Consider the following 19434-nt stretch of genomic DNA (forward strand, 5'->3'; position numbering starts at 1 on the left):
CGGAATTGCTTCCTAGACCTCCTAAACCTACTCCGTTATAGAAAAAAGACAACACTGTTTCCAAAATTAAGATTATTTTTCATCATTCAGGTAGTATGTCTGGAACTTAGACTTCTTCATTGCAGTAGAAATTTTCCAGACATGAAAGTGGACTGAGAAACAGCCTTTTCTGGTCATTTCTGATCTTTAGGGTGCCTAGCTAATCTGAAGTCTTCAGCGACACTTTTTGGCAATGGAAGTTTTTCAATTATATCTCCTGGAGTTTTATGCATTTCAAATACTTCTCTTCCGTCTGTTGAATTTCTAATAGATATTGCAAGCCTTTGGCTCCATGTCCTGAATCCTCATGCCAAATTAGACTGAAACAATCTCAGGGTTAGCTGTTTAGGATGATAATGTAAACACAAGTTCTTTGCTTGTTTTTCCATTTAGACTCATGTAATTCAGGTGAACCAAAACAAAACAGAAACCAGTCATCAAATGAAAATAGAAAATGTCATGGAATCTTCTTTGTTCAGCTCTGCTTAATGTAGGCCCCATTGACCATGCAGCAGTAACGTCTGTATTTCAACCAGCTGACAAGTTTAGGGACATTTTGCAGCTTGGGTTCCAAGCAGAACCTCGCTGTTCAATTAAAAGTTTCAGGTATTTTTGGAGCATCCCCTCAGCGTGAACATGGTCAAGGTAGCCTTCTCAGCCCATGGCAATTTATGTTAGTAACCCCATGGAACCACTCTAGCCACCTTCTAAACCCCATCAATCCCTGTTCCACCACCTACCACTGATAGGTCATCCTTTATTTTAAATAAAATCATCCATTTTGTAAATTATCTTCTCTAGAGGGTTTGGTTTTATTTTTTTGGTTTTTTTTTTTAATTTATCTCAAAACCTTGCACAGCTATACTTTAAAACATCTTTGTGTGTTTCGGTAATTTATATTCTCAGTTGCTTCCTTAGCGAGATAAGTGCCAGTTATATCAATTATATCTTAACAATTAAATATATGAGCAGATTTCTGCAGTCTTCACTATTATGTTCACAGGATTGTTATGGCACTGCAGCATTAGTGCACATGTGGAAACAACTTGCAGAACTCCTGCCTACCAATATAAATTAGCTTTCAAGATTTAAGAAAGATATTAGAAAATATTTCTCTTATAGTAAATTTATTCTGCAGTGTAGCACTAATTCATTCTTAAAGAATAACATTTTCTCCTGTGAAGTAGAATATATATTATTTAGAGGAAAAAAGAGAGAAAAAGAAGCAGCGTATCTTTACCCTCCGCACATCTTTGCCAAATGTTTCGCTGTAGCTAGTGCCCAGTATTTCAAATTGAACATAGGGGTTGGCGCCATCTTCTCTGAACTCCATAACACCAGTAAGCCCAGTTATATGGCCCTAAGGAAATAAGTTTCAGAAATTTTAGAATAGAACAAATTTGACCTTATAAACACTCCTCCTCACTAAAAGTATGACAAATCTTCTTTGAAAATATTTATAGTGAACTTAAGTGTGGCAATTACACATTCTTCAATAGCTCAAGTATAACACTGGACAAAAGACTTTATTATTATTATTTGAGAAAATTACTTTAGCACTAACATATCCACTGTATATTGTGGAAAAAAGCCATCAGGTCTCATCGTTCACAGAGACAGTCCCCAAAGAAAAGGAAGAGGACCTTGGTGGACCGTGAGACAACAGCCCTTTCAGTGTAACCAAGGGCAGCAGGTTCAGTTCTGGGGTTGAATACAGAGGCATGACCTCCAGGTCCAAAAGAAAGAGTACCTGCTGTGCTCCCAAGAGAGGCGTGAAGAAAAGATAAAATTTAAAGTATTATAAAATCTCTCTGTGAAAGTATCACAGAGTTTGATTCTGGGTTTGTAGAAAAGAAGCTTGAAATGGCACTAAAGTTTGAATTAATTTAGGAGCAAAGGACGGCGCCATTAGGACTGCTTAGAACATAAGGTACCACTTGACCAAATTGCATCATTTTACTAGAAGAAAACCATTTCATCAATATATATGGGGAAACAGGGTTCTTCTCCCAAATAATTGCTAAAGTTGGTATAATAAAAAAATGAGTATTTTTGCTACTAGTATTTGTGATCAAATAACTTTCATACAAGAATTTACCATGCATCTGCAAAGCCACAGTACTGTCCATACTTGAGTAATTCACATGCGGCAAGACAGTGTAACTGTTAGTGACAACTTAGTTAAATCAGACCCTTTTGCCCTAGGCTACAGTACACAAATACTTACCAATGCTCAGCTAACTTAGGAAGCTAGCTGAGTTGTAGTAAATGGAACCTAAGTCTTAAGCCTTACTGTTGGTTACCCCCTCGAGCTCCTTAAGGTGTTCTCTCGGGGAAATTGTTACGATGCATGTACACATCAATTTGTATGACTGTTCCTAACCACCACAGAAGGTAGCTATGAGAACAGCAGAAGTAGAACACACACCGCTGAAGCAACACTGCAGTATGTCTCATTTGTTTGCAATAAATCATTCACTTGTTTAATAGCTGTAGATCATTCCTGGTAGTTGTAAATAACTTGCTCGCAATAAATCAAAGAAAAGTTGAATAGAGGTCAAAACCCTCTTCAAAAGCTAATCTCAAGTAGAAATGAAGCAAGTCTTTCAATTGCTTACACAACTGTGGTTTGCCTGCTCTCACCTTCTTAATAGTCTCTAGCATGGATCGTCCTCCATTCCAAGGTTTGGTGGATTTCCTCATGCAGTTCAGGCTTGCCATGCTGTGCCATTTCCTGTCCTCCAGTTTTCTGTGGAAAGCATTGGCCAGCATGAGCACACTGTCATACAGGTACAGGTTGGAAACCTGCAAACAATAATAAGAATGAGCCTTTTTGTTTATATCAGCAACCTTTCAAATAAACTGTGAAAACCAGCAAACAAACAAAACAAGACAGAAGAAGACACAAGTACAAACTAAAGTTGGGTATGTTTGATGAGTTCAGCAGCCAAGGCAGTTCAGACAAACACCAGTGCTCACTCCCACCTCCTTTCCTGCTTCATACCTGGGCCCTTCTGGCCAAGGGACTCTGGCACACTTACACTGCCTGTGCATTACCTACACCGCTGCAATGCAGTGCTGTAAAGACATAGGAGATCGCAGTTCAAACATAAACTCAAGCTATGGAAGCAGTACAACTATCTATCAATGAACAACAAGGATTGCTACTTTGTCAGTCCTTTCAGCAAGGAGAAGATAGAGTGCAATTAAATTCTTGTTCTTTTTGTTCATTTGAGCAATCTCCTTGGTAATTTCTGGCACAGCAAAATATAATATTAATGCAACTCTTTTGAACAGAGGGAGGAGAAATGACAGTATTACTTTGGTCTTATTGTCTATCTACACCGAATATACAGGAGACTCTTTACTACTCTGCTTTCTCTGGAGGTATTCATTTTAGCCTCCTTATTCTTCAATTTACATAAGAGATAAAGAGAACAATAATTGATGGCAAAGGCTCTAGGTAAGAACACCAAACTAGTAATGCTCAACTACGTATTTTATTTTTCTAACCAAGACACGGCCAGCAATAAAAGATCAGATCTTTGACATGGAGCAGTATCCACTGCAAGTGGTAAAACTTCAGCAGTGGAAGTTGGCTGAGAGAAGTGATTTAAAAAAAATAATTAGATGCTCTCCACTTGTTTCAAGAGTTTGCATGCACTATTCTTCAAACCTACGCACAGAATCAGGGGTATTGATTTACTCTTGACTAAACGCAAATGTCCAGTTAACTTCAGTTGCCAGACAGAGCTTTTTTTTTTGCATTAGTATTAAAAATATATTCTCCTAGCTGAAGGCTTTACTTACGGTGATCCACAAATTCGACATCTTTCTCAAAAGATTTGCCAAAATTTTTTTGATTTCTTGAATTCGCCATAGAAAATGGTGCCTAGCCACTAGACACCAGGAAAGGGCTGCAGCTGCGTACTTCCTATAAAAATGTCGCTCAGTGGTGAAGGTTTAAACATATATTACTGCTGCATCACTGGCTCCAGGTAAACTTCTGATATCTTAAGATCCTAATCTTCAGAAAAAAAATGTTTCATGTTCCGTAATCTGGAGATTGACATAAGCTGAGAACCTAGACATTTTGAAAAATCTTCTAGTATGAGTAAATCTGAACAAAAGATATGTAAAAAAAAATTCATTTTGAAAGAATCAAAATATGATGCAAATACACAAAAAAGAGCTTGAGGATACCCTCTTATTTAAATTACTAAACATGAAAAGGGATCTGCATGTGAAAATAATGCAAAATCTATGAGATACTATAACTGAGAATCTCTGCCATCTGGCATTGGCATCTTCTTTCCCTTCGTTTCTTTCCAGCCTTCTGAAGAAGCAGTCACATTCCTTATATTTGCTATTTTATCCAGTTAATCCTTTTCCTTTTAGAAAAGTTTCCAAAGCAGTTACTTTCTAGATTTCCTCTCTTTTTAAGAGAAGTAAGTAAGGAGTTAATAAGAGTCCCAGCAACCAAGTCTCTTCTGCTCAGTTGCATTTGTCTCCTTACTATGCAGATACTTTCCAAACAACTTCAAATAAAGCAACCAAGTGAATCCTTATTATACAAAAGGGCACTTTTCCTCTTCTGTGTTAAGGTACTCTCCACAGAAAAAAAAAATCAAAATCCTAAACCCACAAAATAAACCACCCCAAACCACATACAACAAAAGCCACTTGCTTAGAGGCAGATTTTACATGCATAGGGAAAAATGCCATTTCTTTTGTACCATTGTGATACTCTTTGCTCCCCATTGAATTTGATTTTACACCCTCCCTTTTAACTGGCAACTGATTGTCTGTTGCCTTGGAACCGCCACAAATCAGAAATGCTTTGCATTTTCTCAGTTTGGCGCAGTTCTTTTCCAGTTCTGGAAAACTGCAGACTCATTCCCAAACACAGTTTGCTTGGTTTGCTAGCAGACAGCTCTAGGGCAAAATATAAGAAGTACTTGGGTACGCTGCTTCCCTTGCCTTTCTACTTGTTACACTCTTAGAGAAGCCGCCACAGTTCTGCGTGTATAACAGACAGAAAGCTTGAGAGGACTGCTTTTGAGGACCTTAGCCTACATGACCATGCATCCAACTCAAATTACCTTACGCTGTAGAGCAAAACAAGACAATCTTGTGTTTACCAACCTAATCCTCATAGCTCAGTTAGACTTATAACAGATTTTGTATTGCTATTATTTCATTATTTCCTTTGAAAGAATGATATAAACTGAGTGCTGGCAAGAAAGGGTCTGCAGAAGAGGAGTTTCCCACTACCTGAGTCCTTCTGTCATACATCTGGAGATATATACCAAGGCAGAAGAAAATGTTGCTGAGAACACAGTAAGTTACGTTTTGCCATGGAAAGAATATTCTGCACATCCTGTTGTACACACTTACACGCTGGCATATTGCCACTCGAGTTCTCTTCTACGGGAAGCCTTGCCCAAAATATAAGTAGATGGTACTTTTTAATTGGCAAAATCCTTTTTTAATTTTTCCCACATAATCATACTCCTGAGTATTTACTCCAGTAAAAACAACATGCATACATTACTAAATTTTATCCCTTACTCATTGAAGAGTCAATATCCTATGGAAGAGTAAGTTGACTTCTATTCACTCAGTCTACACTTCTTTTTTTAGAATAGAATATATGCAAGCTAGGAAAAGTCCAGCAGCAAAACCCCCACAACCAGGGCTGGATTTGTAATATTAGGAAAACTAATTATCTTTTTTTAATATTATATTTTTTCAGTCTGTTAGTTAAGCCATGAATTATCACAAAATATAGAATTCCACCTTATGAAGAGCAGAACCCTTTAAAACTTATAAAGCATGGCTCAAAGCATCTTGTTTTGCACATTGATCAAAATTCAGTATCTAGACTGTGATTATTTAAAACAGGCAGGACGGTCACGTGGTAGTACTGTTTTGGTAGTCCTCTAGGTCAAGAGTCCCTTCTTTGAAGTGCAAGAAATCAAGAACAATCAAAAAAATCCTCGTAACTTAGAAAATAACATCCTTTCGATCCTTCACAGTGTGCAGAGCAAAACCTAGCTCCTGAACATCTACAGTAGTATAGGTGGAATGTCTTTGCCTAATCCCACATGGGAACTAGCTTTAAGCTAGAAAACAGAACTATGGAACCAGGTCTAATGCCCGAGCAGTGTTGTGTGAGCATAGCTGAACAATTGATTCTACCTTATACCTTACCTACAGTAAGGTATAATATCATATTACTGTAAGGTATGTTTTTATCTTCTTTTTTCCTTATTCTTTTCTACAATAGAAAGAAAGAATACTTAAATGCCTCAAATGTGCTCCTTTTCTCAAAATAATATTCACTTTCTACTTGAATTCATTACTATGTGTGTATTTTCTTGTAGAAAAAAGTTACCTAAAACAAGACACAGAAATTCTGGCCTGATCTCACAGTAATTTCAGGGATATAATAATTTCTTTTATTTTCTGTTATATTCATTTTATTACAGCAAAATCTCTGCATATGTACTAGACTGTATTTGCAACACCAGTTTGCTGTAACCTCCAGAGTAGCAGTGCTGTGAAAAGAAAAAGGGTTCAGCGGACAAAGCCTGGATACACTCGTTACCGCAACTGCACGTATATTTAAATTTCCAGCTAAGTATCAAACTCCCTCTGAACACAAACGTGACCACTGATAGGGAATTCGTGAGATACCCGAGGGATCAGCTATACTCTGTTTCCACCAGTGCTGTCAGAGGCATGAGAAAACAGTGAATTTAAAAATTAGTCCTCAGGTAGCGTTCAGAATTGGGAGCAAAGCAAGAGAGAAGAAAAAACAAGGCGATGTGCTTGGGTACTTTGGGTTTTCCAAGCTCTGGAGCATTTTTTATTTCCGCTATTTCTATATTCACAGTGGCAACAAAGGAGGGAAGGACATGTACCTGCCTGCTGGGATTCCCCTTCTTATAACAAAAATTCCTAGATTAGAGCAAAGTATTTCACTTCTGTCCTGTTTGGAGGAAGAAACGGTAATTTTCAGTTCCTCTTTCTCTTTGTTGCTGAGAGCTCGAAGAGCTGGAGGTGTTGTGAAGGAAATGCTTTTTGGTCTATCCGCTATAAGAATGATGGTGGTTGTTTCACCAATATATTAGAGAGTATTCCCTGTACATGAGTAATTTTAGGCATGTTCTGGTTTAGCTTCTGAAAATTATTCCAGACTTTATGAACCTGTATTTTGCAATGAAGAAAAAAATCCACCAAACACCAGTAGAGCCGTGCCGAAATTTTCAATGAGAATGGAAATCTCTCCCTATCATGTTATTAAATGTCATTTTATAGAGGTTTTTATGTGAATTTCATGAGATTTTCCAGAGTGATTTTACTTTTACAGTTATATACGAAGATAGCTTTTAGCTCCTGCAGAGGCACTAATCACAGGCACTTCTGGGAAGGCCAGCAAGCCACAAAGACTGACCCCAACTTTTGAGTTGCCAGCAGAGCCAGAAGTCTAGCCAGACAAGACCGCTGAAGAGACCAGCTGGGAAGACAAGCTGACACTCAGATGCCATTGCTTCAAAAACTCATTCCCAAGCTGGGCATCTGTACCCTGCTGCTGCCAAAATCACCCTGTGAATGGCCGCAGCAGTCAGCTCTAAGGATGAAGCAGATGGAAGAGGAGCTCAGACTGAGAGCATCCTGCCAGTAGCAGAGGCACTTGCTGCCTGGGGAGCGATATCATTGTGCTTGCGTATGCACACACCAGCGTGCCCTAAAACTCTGTTTCAACTTTCAAAGTTCAAGTACTGGCAAACACAGTTACACGCTTGTGTCTCTACTCATTAGGCAGGATGCGGCTTACTAGGAGCAGTGAAGATCGATAGCTTACTTATGGTATAATGGTGCGCTTACGAGGATGTTGTTAGAGTGGAGAGACTGAAAATTTGATCTATTTCGTTTTCTTAAATTAGCTTGCAAAGCTGATTGTGAGGCTTTGTGTGAATGCCTGTGTTTTAAATACATGCTTCGCTGCTCACGGAGAACAAAATCACTGCCAGCAGTCTGGCATTCATGAGAAAACCAAAGTCAAAAAACAAACGTTCATTAAAGACTCAAATGTCAGCTTCAAACTTGCAAAAGGCTATTTATTATCACTGGGGCAAATGAAAGCCTGAATAAAATTTTCCTAAAACCACAGAAAAACAGACCTCAATTGTATATTTATTCAAGCCTTCTGACAGTAAGGAACCTATCTAGCGTATTATTTAGTGCTTTGCCCATTCTAGTTTTAAGTATCTCAAACAATGGGGCTTCCAAAGATTTCTTTAGAAGATTGCACTCTCAGAATCTTTTTTTATTGGTAAGCAGCTTTTCTTTCCTTTTTAATTTTTTTTTCTTTTTACTGAGTTACACATCTCACACCACTTTTCCCTACCTACAGTTTCTATTCTCTGAATGCTCACTCTCCTTTGGCTATTTATTATAAGTATTTATCATAATTGTGTTTTCTTACTTGGTACATTTTATAACAACACGCTAACAATAATACAAGGCCTGGATTACCCTGCAGTGCTCAAGCTTGTTAGCTGCAGGCCTTGGCTTCACCCACTAAACATCTCAAGAACTTCTCACAGCTAACACTAGCTGTCCAGGGAAAGTCTAGCAGGAGACGTTCGATAAAGAAAACTGAACACAACTAGGAGTCAGACAGGAGGACAAGAGGTAATACTGGAATTGCAAAACAGAGTATAAGCTCATCATTTTACCCTGCCTCATTTATAAATAAATAAATAATTATGGGCGCAAATTAGGTTTCAGAGACAACAAAAAATGAAAAATGGAGGTACTGACCCTTTTCTAGCCACTGTTGTCCACTCCCTGATAGAGCACTGAACTAAAATACAATTAAATAAATACGCAAATAGAGAACTCCAGCAGCCAAAAGAGGCAGTCTGAGCAGAGAGGAAAAGCCCACTCCAGAACATAACTGAGGTTCTAACCGCCAGAGTGCTCACAAAATCCCATGTGACCAGAAGACACCTGTGGCTGCCTGGGTTCTTTTAACCAATTCTACTCTAATGCACCTTGTATAAAACACATGCCATTGGGCTTCAGGGAGAGATTATGTCATGCAACAGGCAGTAAAGTCAGTTCAAGGATACTTTTCATTCATGTGGTACTCAGAAACAGCTTCACTGTGACTGAGCATCCGGCCAAAAGTCCAAATTAAAATTTGCTGAAGAGACATGCAAATACAGGTTTGTGATGGAAGGAAAAGAAAAAGGTGGCTTATCAATCCCTTATGGGAGAAAGTGACTGCTTTAATAAGGCTTAATAAATATTTACTGCCCCCAGTAGCACTTCACAGCGGTGTAATAACAGCATGTAAATAGGTCAAATGAGAGTAAGGCTATTTAGTTGGACAAAACTGCAGGATCAGGCCCTTAAGTTTAGGTAGCCAAACACATCTCCAAAAAATAATACTACTGCTAACTTAGAGCAGTTCAACTGCAGTCATTCCTGAACAGAAGACAGTTCATATCTAAAAACGCAGCTCTGTAGGAGCAATGGCTGAGATGCCTACAAAGATATCTAGAGGTCAAGCCTTTGAGGAATTAAATTTTTACACAGGGAGATGAGTAGCTGTTTCAGTGAATACCCTCCCATACTTCTCAACATCAGCTCTTCAAAGACGTCAAAGCAATGCCTGGGATAGTTCTTCAGGAGAGAGGCTGGACTCTGAATCCTGTGAGGAATAACCTCATTAGTTTTATGACACAGTTTGCTGGGTTTTGTTTTTGCCTTTTTAATCTTTCTATATATGTTGGACCATGCTAAATGATTTCAGCTACACTGTGTCCCTGTAATATATTTTAATATAAACAGAATCTCACATAGATTGAACTTATTAACCGTATAAATGGTAAATATGGGAAGAAACAAAGTGTAACAGGAATTACATTTCTAAAGAGAAACTTTCTTCAAAAACATAAACAGAAAAAAAATTCATTTTGAGTTTATGAACACATCATGAATAACCTGATGAAGAAAAAAAATTTTCATCAAAAGTCAAGTTTGTAGACAGGCTTCAAAACTAACATTGAAAGGGGAAGGTTTTGGAAAGAAGCAGATTATGCATAAAAATGTCTTCAAATTGACCCTGTAAGACTATTTCTGAAATAATCTAAACGGTTTAATAGTGGCAATCACACAAAACACCATTCAAATGCTATGCAGAGATACATACTACATCTATCTAGGACTAACTAGTTTTAACTATAAATCTGCAGTGCTTCGGCATTCTCTCCAGATGGATCAATACTGACAACGCTGATGGCCCAAGCCACAGGGTACTCATCGCCAATGGAAGACAGCAAGTTCTAAACTGCCTCTTTTCCATTTGCAAAAAAGTAAGAGAGATGGACACAGAAAAATCATATATGAAGAATAAGGAGGAGATAAATTTAGTCCTCTGAAATCAAATAAAATGACCAAGACAGGAAACTTTGTAAAGCTTTTTCTCCAGTTGAAGCAGAAACCCAGCTGGGTATATTATATGTGCAAGAAATAAGGGCATGAGCAAAATTTTGACAAGTGGGTTGATGGAATAAGATTGGATTTCCACAAAACATTCAGAACAGATGAGGTTTTGGATGAGCTTGCAGAACAGCCTGATCTTTAAAAGCCTTGTCAGAATGCCAAACTGGGATGATCACCCACTGAAAAACAACTTTCCAGGATATAGTACTAAAGACACTGAGAACAAAATCATTCCAAAAAGATTTTCTTTAATTTAGCCAGAACAAAGTTAATAATCCATGACGTAAATGTTTCTTTCTCTACTAGCTTGTTAAAAATGCTAAATTCTCCCCTATAAAAATCTTACAGCTAGAGGCTGACAGAGATTAGCTTATTCTTCTTCAAAGTCATTGAATAAATAATTAAGCAACAATAGCTGGTAAGTTACCTTGACAACAAAGAATTATTAATATGAGATTGCCCAAGGGAGAATAAACCAGGGATTTCCAAACTGTGGTGTTAATCAAGCTACTTCAAAGAAACACAAGGACTTGGTGCTGGCAGGCGGTCACTGCCTCTGGTGGATTCATGCAGCTTGACACGGAGCTGGGAGCTACTGCAGCCTCTGGCAACAGGGGTAATTTAGCGATGTACTTCTGTACAGCAAAAGGTCAAAACTATTTTTTAAGCAAGAAAAAGGAAACAGAAGATTGGAAGTACCTGAACTGCAGGACCATTAATAACACGTCAGTCATACTTGGAAATTACCGTGAGCCTTATGCCCACAAGGTGTTACGTAAAATGTTTTTGCAAAGCCTATGAACAAAACGCAGCTATGGAACACTTCAGATGTGACTGCACATGCTAAAAGCATCCTATATTCAGTCTGTAGAAACTTAAAGATAACACAAGATATACTGGGGGCAGCTAATTTGAGAGATCTCGCATGTGCTCTTCACCTTTCATGATATTTCATTCCAGTGTGGCTGGACATGACGATTATGGAGTCAACCTTCACGCTTCTTTGTATCTCTCTTCTGTTTTTCAAGTATGTAGAGATGGAACTGATGGGCAAAGCATAACATTACTGTTCCATTCACTTAAAGACAGTTTCTAAGGAGGTATAATCATTCTGGAAGATAGAAACTGAGAACGTTTTGCTTCTCAGAACCCACATTTGGGAATCAGCAGGAAGAGGATCCTTCCTAAAGGGTGCTTGACAGTGAAATTTAGTAATAGGTCACGAGGCTTTTCGTGCTAGCAAACTAGTTACTGCTTTAGCCACTAAGAACTTGCTCAGAGAGTTCTGTCAGAGCCCTTCAGATGAGCCTCTGAATTAGATTATGCATAAACCAGCATAGACAGCAATACTCAAAAGCCTGCTGTAATGTAAGATCATTCCCCAATGAGTGATTTGTTGGTGCAGGATAGATAATTTTTTCAACATACTGGAAATTGCTTTGATCCTCTGAAATGAGTGGCCTTTGTTCTCATTACAGCATACCTCGGAGTTACTAACAAAGATCAAAAGTGTGTTTTCTTTCTAAGCCACGACAAGCATAGCCTTTCCCCTGTGCAGAAAGAACAGACCAGCACTCACAACTACAGTACATGTGACTGGCATTTCCCAAACTTTGCCACGGCTATGTCAGAACCTGAGTGGGCAGAGGTTTTCTGACAGTTGGGCTTGACGATCTTAGAAGCCTCTTCCAACCTTAACGATTCTATGATTCTATATTCAAGTAGGGAATGTCCATACCCCTCCCTCAGAGGATTTCATTCTCTGCAGCTACAACTTTTCAGCAGGGCACAAATACGTATAACAAACATCCCCATCCATGTTCCTTGGAAAATCTTGATCTTCCCTCTTCTCTACCTCAGAATCTCCCTGGTTTCCCGTAAGCCTCACACCTTGCTCTTCAGAAGCCCTTCCAAGCCAGAACATGGGTTCCCTCTAGAAGGACCCCTCACCCTAACTATCACCAGGCTGCAGCAGCCCAGACTGCCAACAGCCCCCTCCCCACAGCATGATCAAGCCCTCTCTAGACTCACTCTAACGCACAATACCCACGCTTGCCAACTCACAGGCTCAGCCACTGTGTCCTCACTCAATCCATCTCAGATTAAGACTAAATTTGGAACAAAAAGGTTCTAATAAAGTTTATATTCTTAGTCTCACTGAAGTTTTCAGTTTTAAGCAACAGCTTCAACAGTGATACAGACAAGTTTCTTAACTGTGTCTAAAGTAAACCAGAAACACATGGAGCCCCACTGAAAGTCCAAGACCTGTGTTTCTAAATTATTGTGCTATCCTTGGAGATAGTACCGAAAAATATATTTAAATTGCTGAAAGAAAAATTCTGATATCTGGGATATATTGCCAAGAAATCTTGAGATGTTGCTTACACGAGAGTCAAATCTGTTACCAAAATCTGGAACTCAAACTAGTAACGCATATATCACACGCTTAGACAATTATCAGCTGCTAGAGGCTTCTGAGACTATTGAAACGGGACAGATTGAATACATCAGCTGGATTCAGTCCATTTAACTAAATATGAAACGCTCCACAGCCCAATACCTATCAGAGTTCTGTTATCCTCCCAAATTAACTCTTTCACAACAGATGACTGATGGGCATAAATAAAATAAGAAAGCAGTAACACCACAAGGGTATGATAGCACAACTTTTTCTTTTTTTCAAATGGAAAAAGATTCTTAAGAGAATAAAATATCCAAAAATCAGCCCTGAGTTAGTGTAACCACTTGCTGGTACTTCATGAACATAACATCACGTCTAAAGCACTCAGTGCTGGGAAATAAAATAAATTAAGTCAGGAGAAGCTGGCCAAAGGTTACATGCTCAGATTTATCTGTACTCATTTTGTTCTTCCTGTGAGGTAATACAGTCACAGAAAACTACCTCATGTCACATTCCTAAGATGGACTTTTCCGCTGGGCACAGCTACTGACCTGCAGCATCTGAAGATAGCCTTCTTGTGGATCGCACAGCAGTGATGATATTCGGTGATTGTTCCTCATGCACCTCTGATTGTTGTCCCTTGAGAGAGGGAAAATTTGCCGGATAACTGTCATCCTCCCCAGAGCACTATGTACCAACTCTAATATTTCATTATCAGTGATTTCCTGTGAATGGAGACACAGTCTTTTAAAAACATATATTTGTCCAGACAATTTATATATTCCTTTCACTATTGGATAAATGCGTTTAAAAAGACATAGAAGAAAAAAGTTACAGATGTACATGCTTAGTCTAGGCCAAATGTTCTTGTTTTGTGTTTAATAACAACAATGGTATTTTTTAAGCATCATCTGAAACAACAACAGAAAAAAAACCAACCAATCAAACAAACAAAAAAAACCCAGCTTAACACAGCACCATCTCTCTTGGCAACACTAACATACTGCAGAGGTAGTTCCTCGTAGAAAAGCACGAAGATGGTCTCAATAGGTTTCTAAGTAAAAAACAAGAGCCTTCAAACCAAACTTACATAGAAAAAGTTTTGGTTCGACAGAACAGACCCTCACTACACCCTGAGAACAAAACAATAAATGCAAAAAGTGACGGTCTTTAGGAAAGATGGCCCTTACACCTGAGAACAACTTTACAAGAAAGTATTTTTCCCACAAGAACAGAAGATCATTTCTGCAGACTAATCCTGATAATGACTCAAGGAAGACTTTAGAGGTTGTGTTAGGAGATAAAGAATAGGAGAAACTTTGTGGAAGGAATTGACACCTTTAGGAAGGCAAGTTTCTGCACACAGAATAATAGTGGATAAGACATAGGGAGCTCCCAAGGACAGGCTGCTCTCCTTTCCAGTCTCTGCACTGTCTAAAGCTTCTTTGCAGACATTCCCACGTCCCAGCCTCCTAATCCATCCTACAAGCACAGAGTCTGCATCTATTGTCCTTATGTTGTAACTGAAGGCAACTCAACTACATGCTTTCCATATTTTGCATTTTCAAAAAGCCACAAATCCAACACCTCTTTTTTTCACTCCAGGGGCTTATCTGATCCTGAAGTCATGAAGTGGTACAGCTTGTGATGGTTATTTCCTGCCAGGAGTTCACTGTGAGGAAGGACAGGCAGTGGCACCTGCTGCCTCCATAAGTTCCCCCAGGCGCCTCCTCCACAGGGAGCAGCTTTACATCCCAGCTCCTTACTGCTGTCACCAGCAGCATCTGTAAGTCACATCAGCTCACGTCCAGCACATGTTGGCTGCACTGGCTGCACAGCCGGACCAGCCCATTGCCCAGCCTGCATATGGGCTGTTCTCAGCCCCTTCCAGGGTACAGGGCTGCTAATAGTTCCTGTTGCTGGACTTACTCAGTCAACAGGGCCCACACCTTGTGATGCGTCATCAGCAGAAGTGAGCCTGGCCCCATAATTTTAACATTCAAGGGAAAAAATATTTTGTTTTCTTGCCATTTTCGCTGTCAAGCTGTGAGTAAAATGACCATGGGGTTATAATAATTACTTGTTATAGTTGACTGGTACTGTGGCTTTGGCTCAATTTAGTAGTTCTTTGCCAATTTCCCATCATTTTTTAGGAACATGAATTTTTAACTTTGCAGAAGGTGAAATTCATTGCATTAACAACAGACCAACTGGTGTGGCATGAAAACAGAAAATCAGAAAATAAATATATTCTTATAGAAGCCAAAGATTTTGAGGCTTAATAGAAAATGCTGGGTGGCACCTGCAGCCTTGCAGGAAGGCACCAAAGGAAACCCACAAGCTCTGTACATCTCTCCAGACTGCTGCCTTGGATTTCTTTTCTGTGGGGCTGAGGGGTGTTAAAGCATGTCTAAGCTGTGGTCTGAGGGAGAGTCAATTTTATGGGATAGCTTTAACTCATAACCCCCCAGGCTGCATCCCTTGGCAGGCAAACTCAGACTGAGCGGCTGGAAACAAGAAAAAAAAGATCACAAATCATCCAAACCTTCAGTTCACTTCACACCACACACATTTTTTGTCCTCCCTGAGTGATGTACAGACTTTCAAAGATGTCTCATAAGCTCTGCCAAAATGCTTGACCTGAGACTTGTCAGCCTACCAGAACTGCTTCCTTCATGGGATTTCCAGAAGGAACGTAGCGGTGAGGATCAATGATGTCAAACACATTAACCCAGGTTTTTCCCACTTAGCTATAGACACCAAGACAGTCCTGAACATAAAAGCTGTGTTACAGCCAAAGAAGACAAATGGGAGCCTCTGGAGGGAAATTCAGAACCTAAATTGGGTTAATCTGACTCTGAAAGCGCCACCTTTATATGCATGACAGCAGCTAAATCCTTCAATGCCTCAGTTCAGTACCTAACGCCAAGGGCAACAAAGCTCCTGTATTTTTTTCAGCCGATAGACATTCATACCAGCAAATGACCCATTGCTTTTAGAAATCAGGTTCCATTTTAGAAATGTAAAAGCATAGGAAAAAAAAAAGTTATTGTTGCAAAAGCTGGGAACAAAAGGTCTATGGCTGCATTTTTGAGCTGGTGCTCTAAAAGCTAAAGGTAACTGTGGGCCTTTCCATGCCAGTTCACAGGGTGGTACAGCCACTGGCAGCATCACAAGGCACCTCAGGCAGGTCCAGGAGCAGGAAAGCCTGGCTGAGTGCCTGAACTGCAGAGGAGAGCAGGTCACCACCACCCCGCACCGGAGCGCCTCTGCTGCGGCTTCCCTGGCCGGGGGATTGCACCTCTTCCACTTGCCCGGCACAGGCAGGCCTTGCAAAATTGCCTCCAGAAGGCTCATGGTCCTGGCTTAGCAGCACATAAAACCTTAAATGTCACATGCAGAAAGGTTACCTGTGTTCCAACTGGGATAAATACATGAGGGGACAAAAAAAAAAAAAAGAGAAAAAAACCAAGCCAAAAAAGGAAAAGCAGGTATATGTGAAGTTGGCTCTTGCTCTTACACCAATCAGAATAACAGCATATATCCAAAAAAATAGTTCTAAGCCTTGGAGTCACAGGTTAAAAAACATTTCACACTGATCTTACAATTAAAGTCTATTCATCCAGTTATTTGTTTAAAAGTACCGTGTTTTCTTTCCTGTACGCGATATGAAAATTTTCTTTACACTGTGAAACTGACAACTAAGCAAATAATTTAATTAGGTCTAGAGGGTTTGGGTTTTTTTTCAAACAAATGTATCCCAAATTTGCAATCCTGTTCTCGGATCATTTTACAGCACAAGCCCGTAATTACCATTCATACCATGTGTGAATGCTGTACTCTAAGTAGAGCATATCGGCTGGTTTATCCGGGCGAGTGCTCATTGCAAATATTCCATGTCACATGCTCACTCTCTGGCTTTCATGGTCCCATGATGTTGCTGCTGCAACATGGGGTATGTCTTTACTTAATATAGATGGTGGCTTCTGCTTGTTTCAGGGATATGTTTTAAGGAAGGTTAAAGAGCCAAACTCTCTACTGCTTGGCACATTTAATAGCAGTTTGCACTCAGGCCTGTAAAAATTTAATTTCTTAAATGACGTTGGAGGGAGACCACTTTACCTGAGGATAAAAGATGTTCTCTTAGATAAGTGCTCTTATCCTGGATTTTTCCTTTGGTAAGGGAAAGAAATTGGCTATTGCCAATATTTCAGGCAGCACTTAAATATTTTGGTAGGCAGACATAAGTATAAGACTGACTATTCTCCCAGGCTAGTAGTACACAGCCCAGCTCAACACTGAAAGGGTATTCCTTTAAACACTGTATTTTCTGTTCATGTGGCATATTAATGGCAAAGTTTACTCTGCAAGAATTTGTGGCGTTCATTTATCTGTTTATTTGCACACAAATATCGGTCATTTGGGGAACTCGTTTATCTATTTATTTATCTGCACACAAAGAGCTTCAGTTAGTTTGTAATACCTAGCCGTGTTGCTCAGGGGAATATTTAAATCTGCTCTAGTTGTGCTCAGCTATCACAACACAAATTGCAAAACGAGACAATTATGTTTCACATTACAATCTCCATTTTCCTAGAGGTAATGACAGAAAATTATAAATTTTAATGATATTAATAATTTAAAGAACCAAAAGAGATTTCCAGAAAGCACATCCCTGAGAAAACTGGAGGTTTAAACTGAATGGCAATGAGGCCAAGGATGCTGATGGAGACAAGCTACGGATTTATGTGGAATTTTTGTATTAGGATCGATACTATTATTTGGGTTATTCTAATTCTTCTCAATGCAGTACAGACATCTATAAAGGGACACTTGTTCACTTGCTGAAAAACCCAGAAAACATCCTTCAATTAGCTGGTTTTCAAAATGTTCATGACAGCTTACCCTGTAGATAGATTTATTCAATTTAAAGCTCATGCTGGCTTGTCTGCATCCCACATGGACAGACACGCACACATACATAAATATATATATATCTAAAAAGGTTAATCCTTTAAGGCAAGGGCACAATCCGGTTTTCACAGCACAGAAAATATTCTAATACAAGTCTCCATGACCACCTGTCCAACTCCCGTCCTCATTGTCCTCCCACACATCCAACACTACCTCACTTCTCTTCCTTTTTCCTGATGCTCCTAAAAATCTCTACAGGGATGTATTTATATATTAATTGAATTAGCTCTATTTCTAGACATAGGGACTCTGCACTGGGTGTCCAGAAGTCTTTCTTAGATCATTGTGAGTACCTATACAGTAAAAGATCCTCTGATTTAAAAAAATATTATTCCATAAAAAGACTTAATTATCTCAGACCAAAAAAAGCACACAATAATAGTTATCAAAAGCTGGACAAAACAAAAAAATTCACCACTGATTTTACCATGGATTTCACTGACAGAACAACTCATCAAAGCTCATCTAACCTTGCTCCTACCTGACAGTTTCTGTGTAATTCAACAGCATTAGAGTTAAGTCAATTCTGAAACCTACAAATTTCATTGAGCAAGATGCAGGTACACATACAGTAGAGTTTCATGTATATCTATACCTTTCAAGCATATATAAGAAAAATTTTTTGAAAATAAATGAATAAATAAACATTCTGCAGTGTCAAAGATAGCAGCCAAAAAAAAAAGAAGGAAGATTTCTTTGGGCAAGAAGTAAATATAGAGTACCTAGAATAAAATTGGAATAAATTGTAATTGAATATTTTTACGTTTTGCATTGAAATGGGTCATTTCATAAATCTTAAGAAATTTTCCATAATGTGTTCCTCGTATTTTGTGCTGGTTTGGGCAGGGATAGAGTTAGTTTTCTTCACGGTAGCCAGAATGAGGTTATGTTTTGGATTTGTGACCAAAACACTGTTGGTAACACAGGGATGCTTTCACTACTGCTGAGCAGGGCTTGCACAGAGCCAAGGCCTTTCCTGCCCCTCACCCCACCCCACCCGCGAGGGGCTGGGGGGGCACAAGGGGTTGGGAGGGGACACAGCCGGGACAGCTGACCCCAACTGACCCCAGGGATGTCCCACACCGTATGGCGTCATGCTCAGCACATAGAGCTGGGGGAAGCAGAAGGAACTGGGGGGATGTTTGGAGTGATGGCGTTTGTCTTCCCAAGTCACCATTACCCATGATGGAGCCCTGCTGTCCTGGGGAAGGCTGAGCACCTGCCTGCCCGTGGGAAGGGGTGAGCGAACCCCTTGTTTTGCTTTGCTTGTGTGCGCGGCTTTTGCTTTACCTGTTAAACTGTCTTTATCTCAACCCACAAGTTTTCTCACTTTTACTCTTCTGATTCCCTCCCCACCCCACTGGTGGGGAGCGAGTGAGCAGCTTAGTTGCCAGCTGGGGTTAAACCACAACATATTTCTTTTCAATTTTTGACTTTTTTTTAGTCTGTGCATTTTTATATAGTTTGAAAAGATCTTAGAATGCTTTCCCTACTGGCAT

At 39.5% G+C, this 19434-nt stretch overlaps 1 protein-coding gene across 3 annotated transcripts in view; it reads right to left on the reverse strand.

The window, feature by feature from the left end:
• The window catches only part of GRID1 (glutamate ionotropic receptor delta type subunit 1), a 537290-nt gene that overhangs the window by 98766 nt on the left and 419090 nt on the right, over positions 1-19434 (reverse strand). For all 3 annotated transcript variants that reach the window (XM_075109572.1, XM_075109574.1, XM_075109573.1), the window contains exons 6-8: positions 13513-13686; positions 2683-2844; positions 1280-1399 (exon numbers count right to left, since the gene is read on the reverse strand). In XM_075109572.1, the coding sequence (XP_074965673.1) occupies positions 1280-1399; positions 2683-2844; positions 13513-13686 (456 nt within the window). The remainder of the gene's footprint in view (positions 1-1279; positions 1400-2682; positions 2845-13512; positions 13687-19434) is intronic.

The sequence above is a fragment of the Phalacrocorax aristotelis genome, chromosome 14 (assembly GCF_949628215.1).
Source record: "Phalacrocorax aristotelis chromosome 14, bGulAri2.1, whole genome shotgun sequence".
Classification (NCBI taxonomy): Eukaryota; Metazoa; Chordata; class Aves; order Suliformes; family Phalacrocoracidae; genus Phalacrocorax; species Phalacrocorax aristotelis.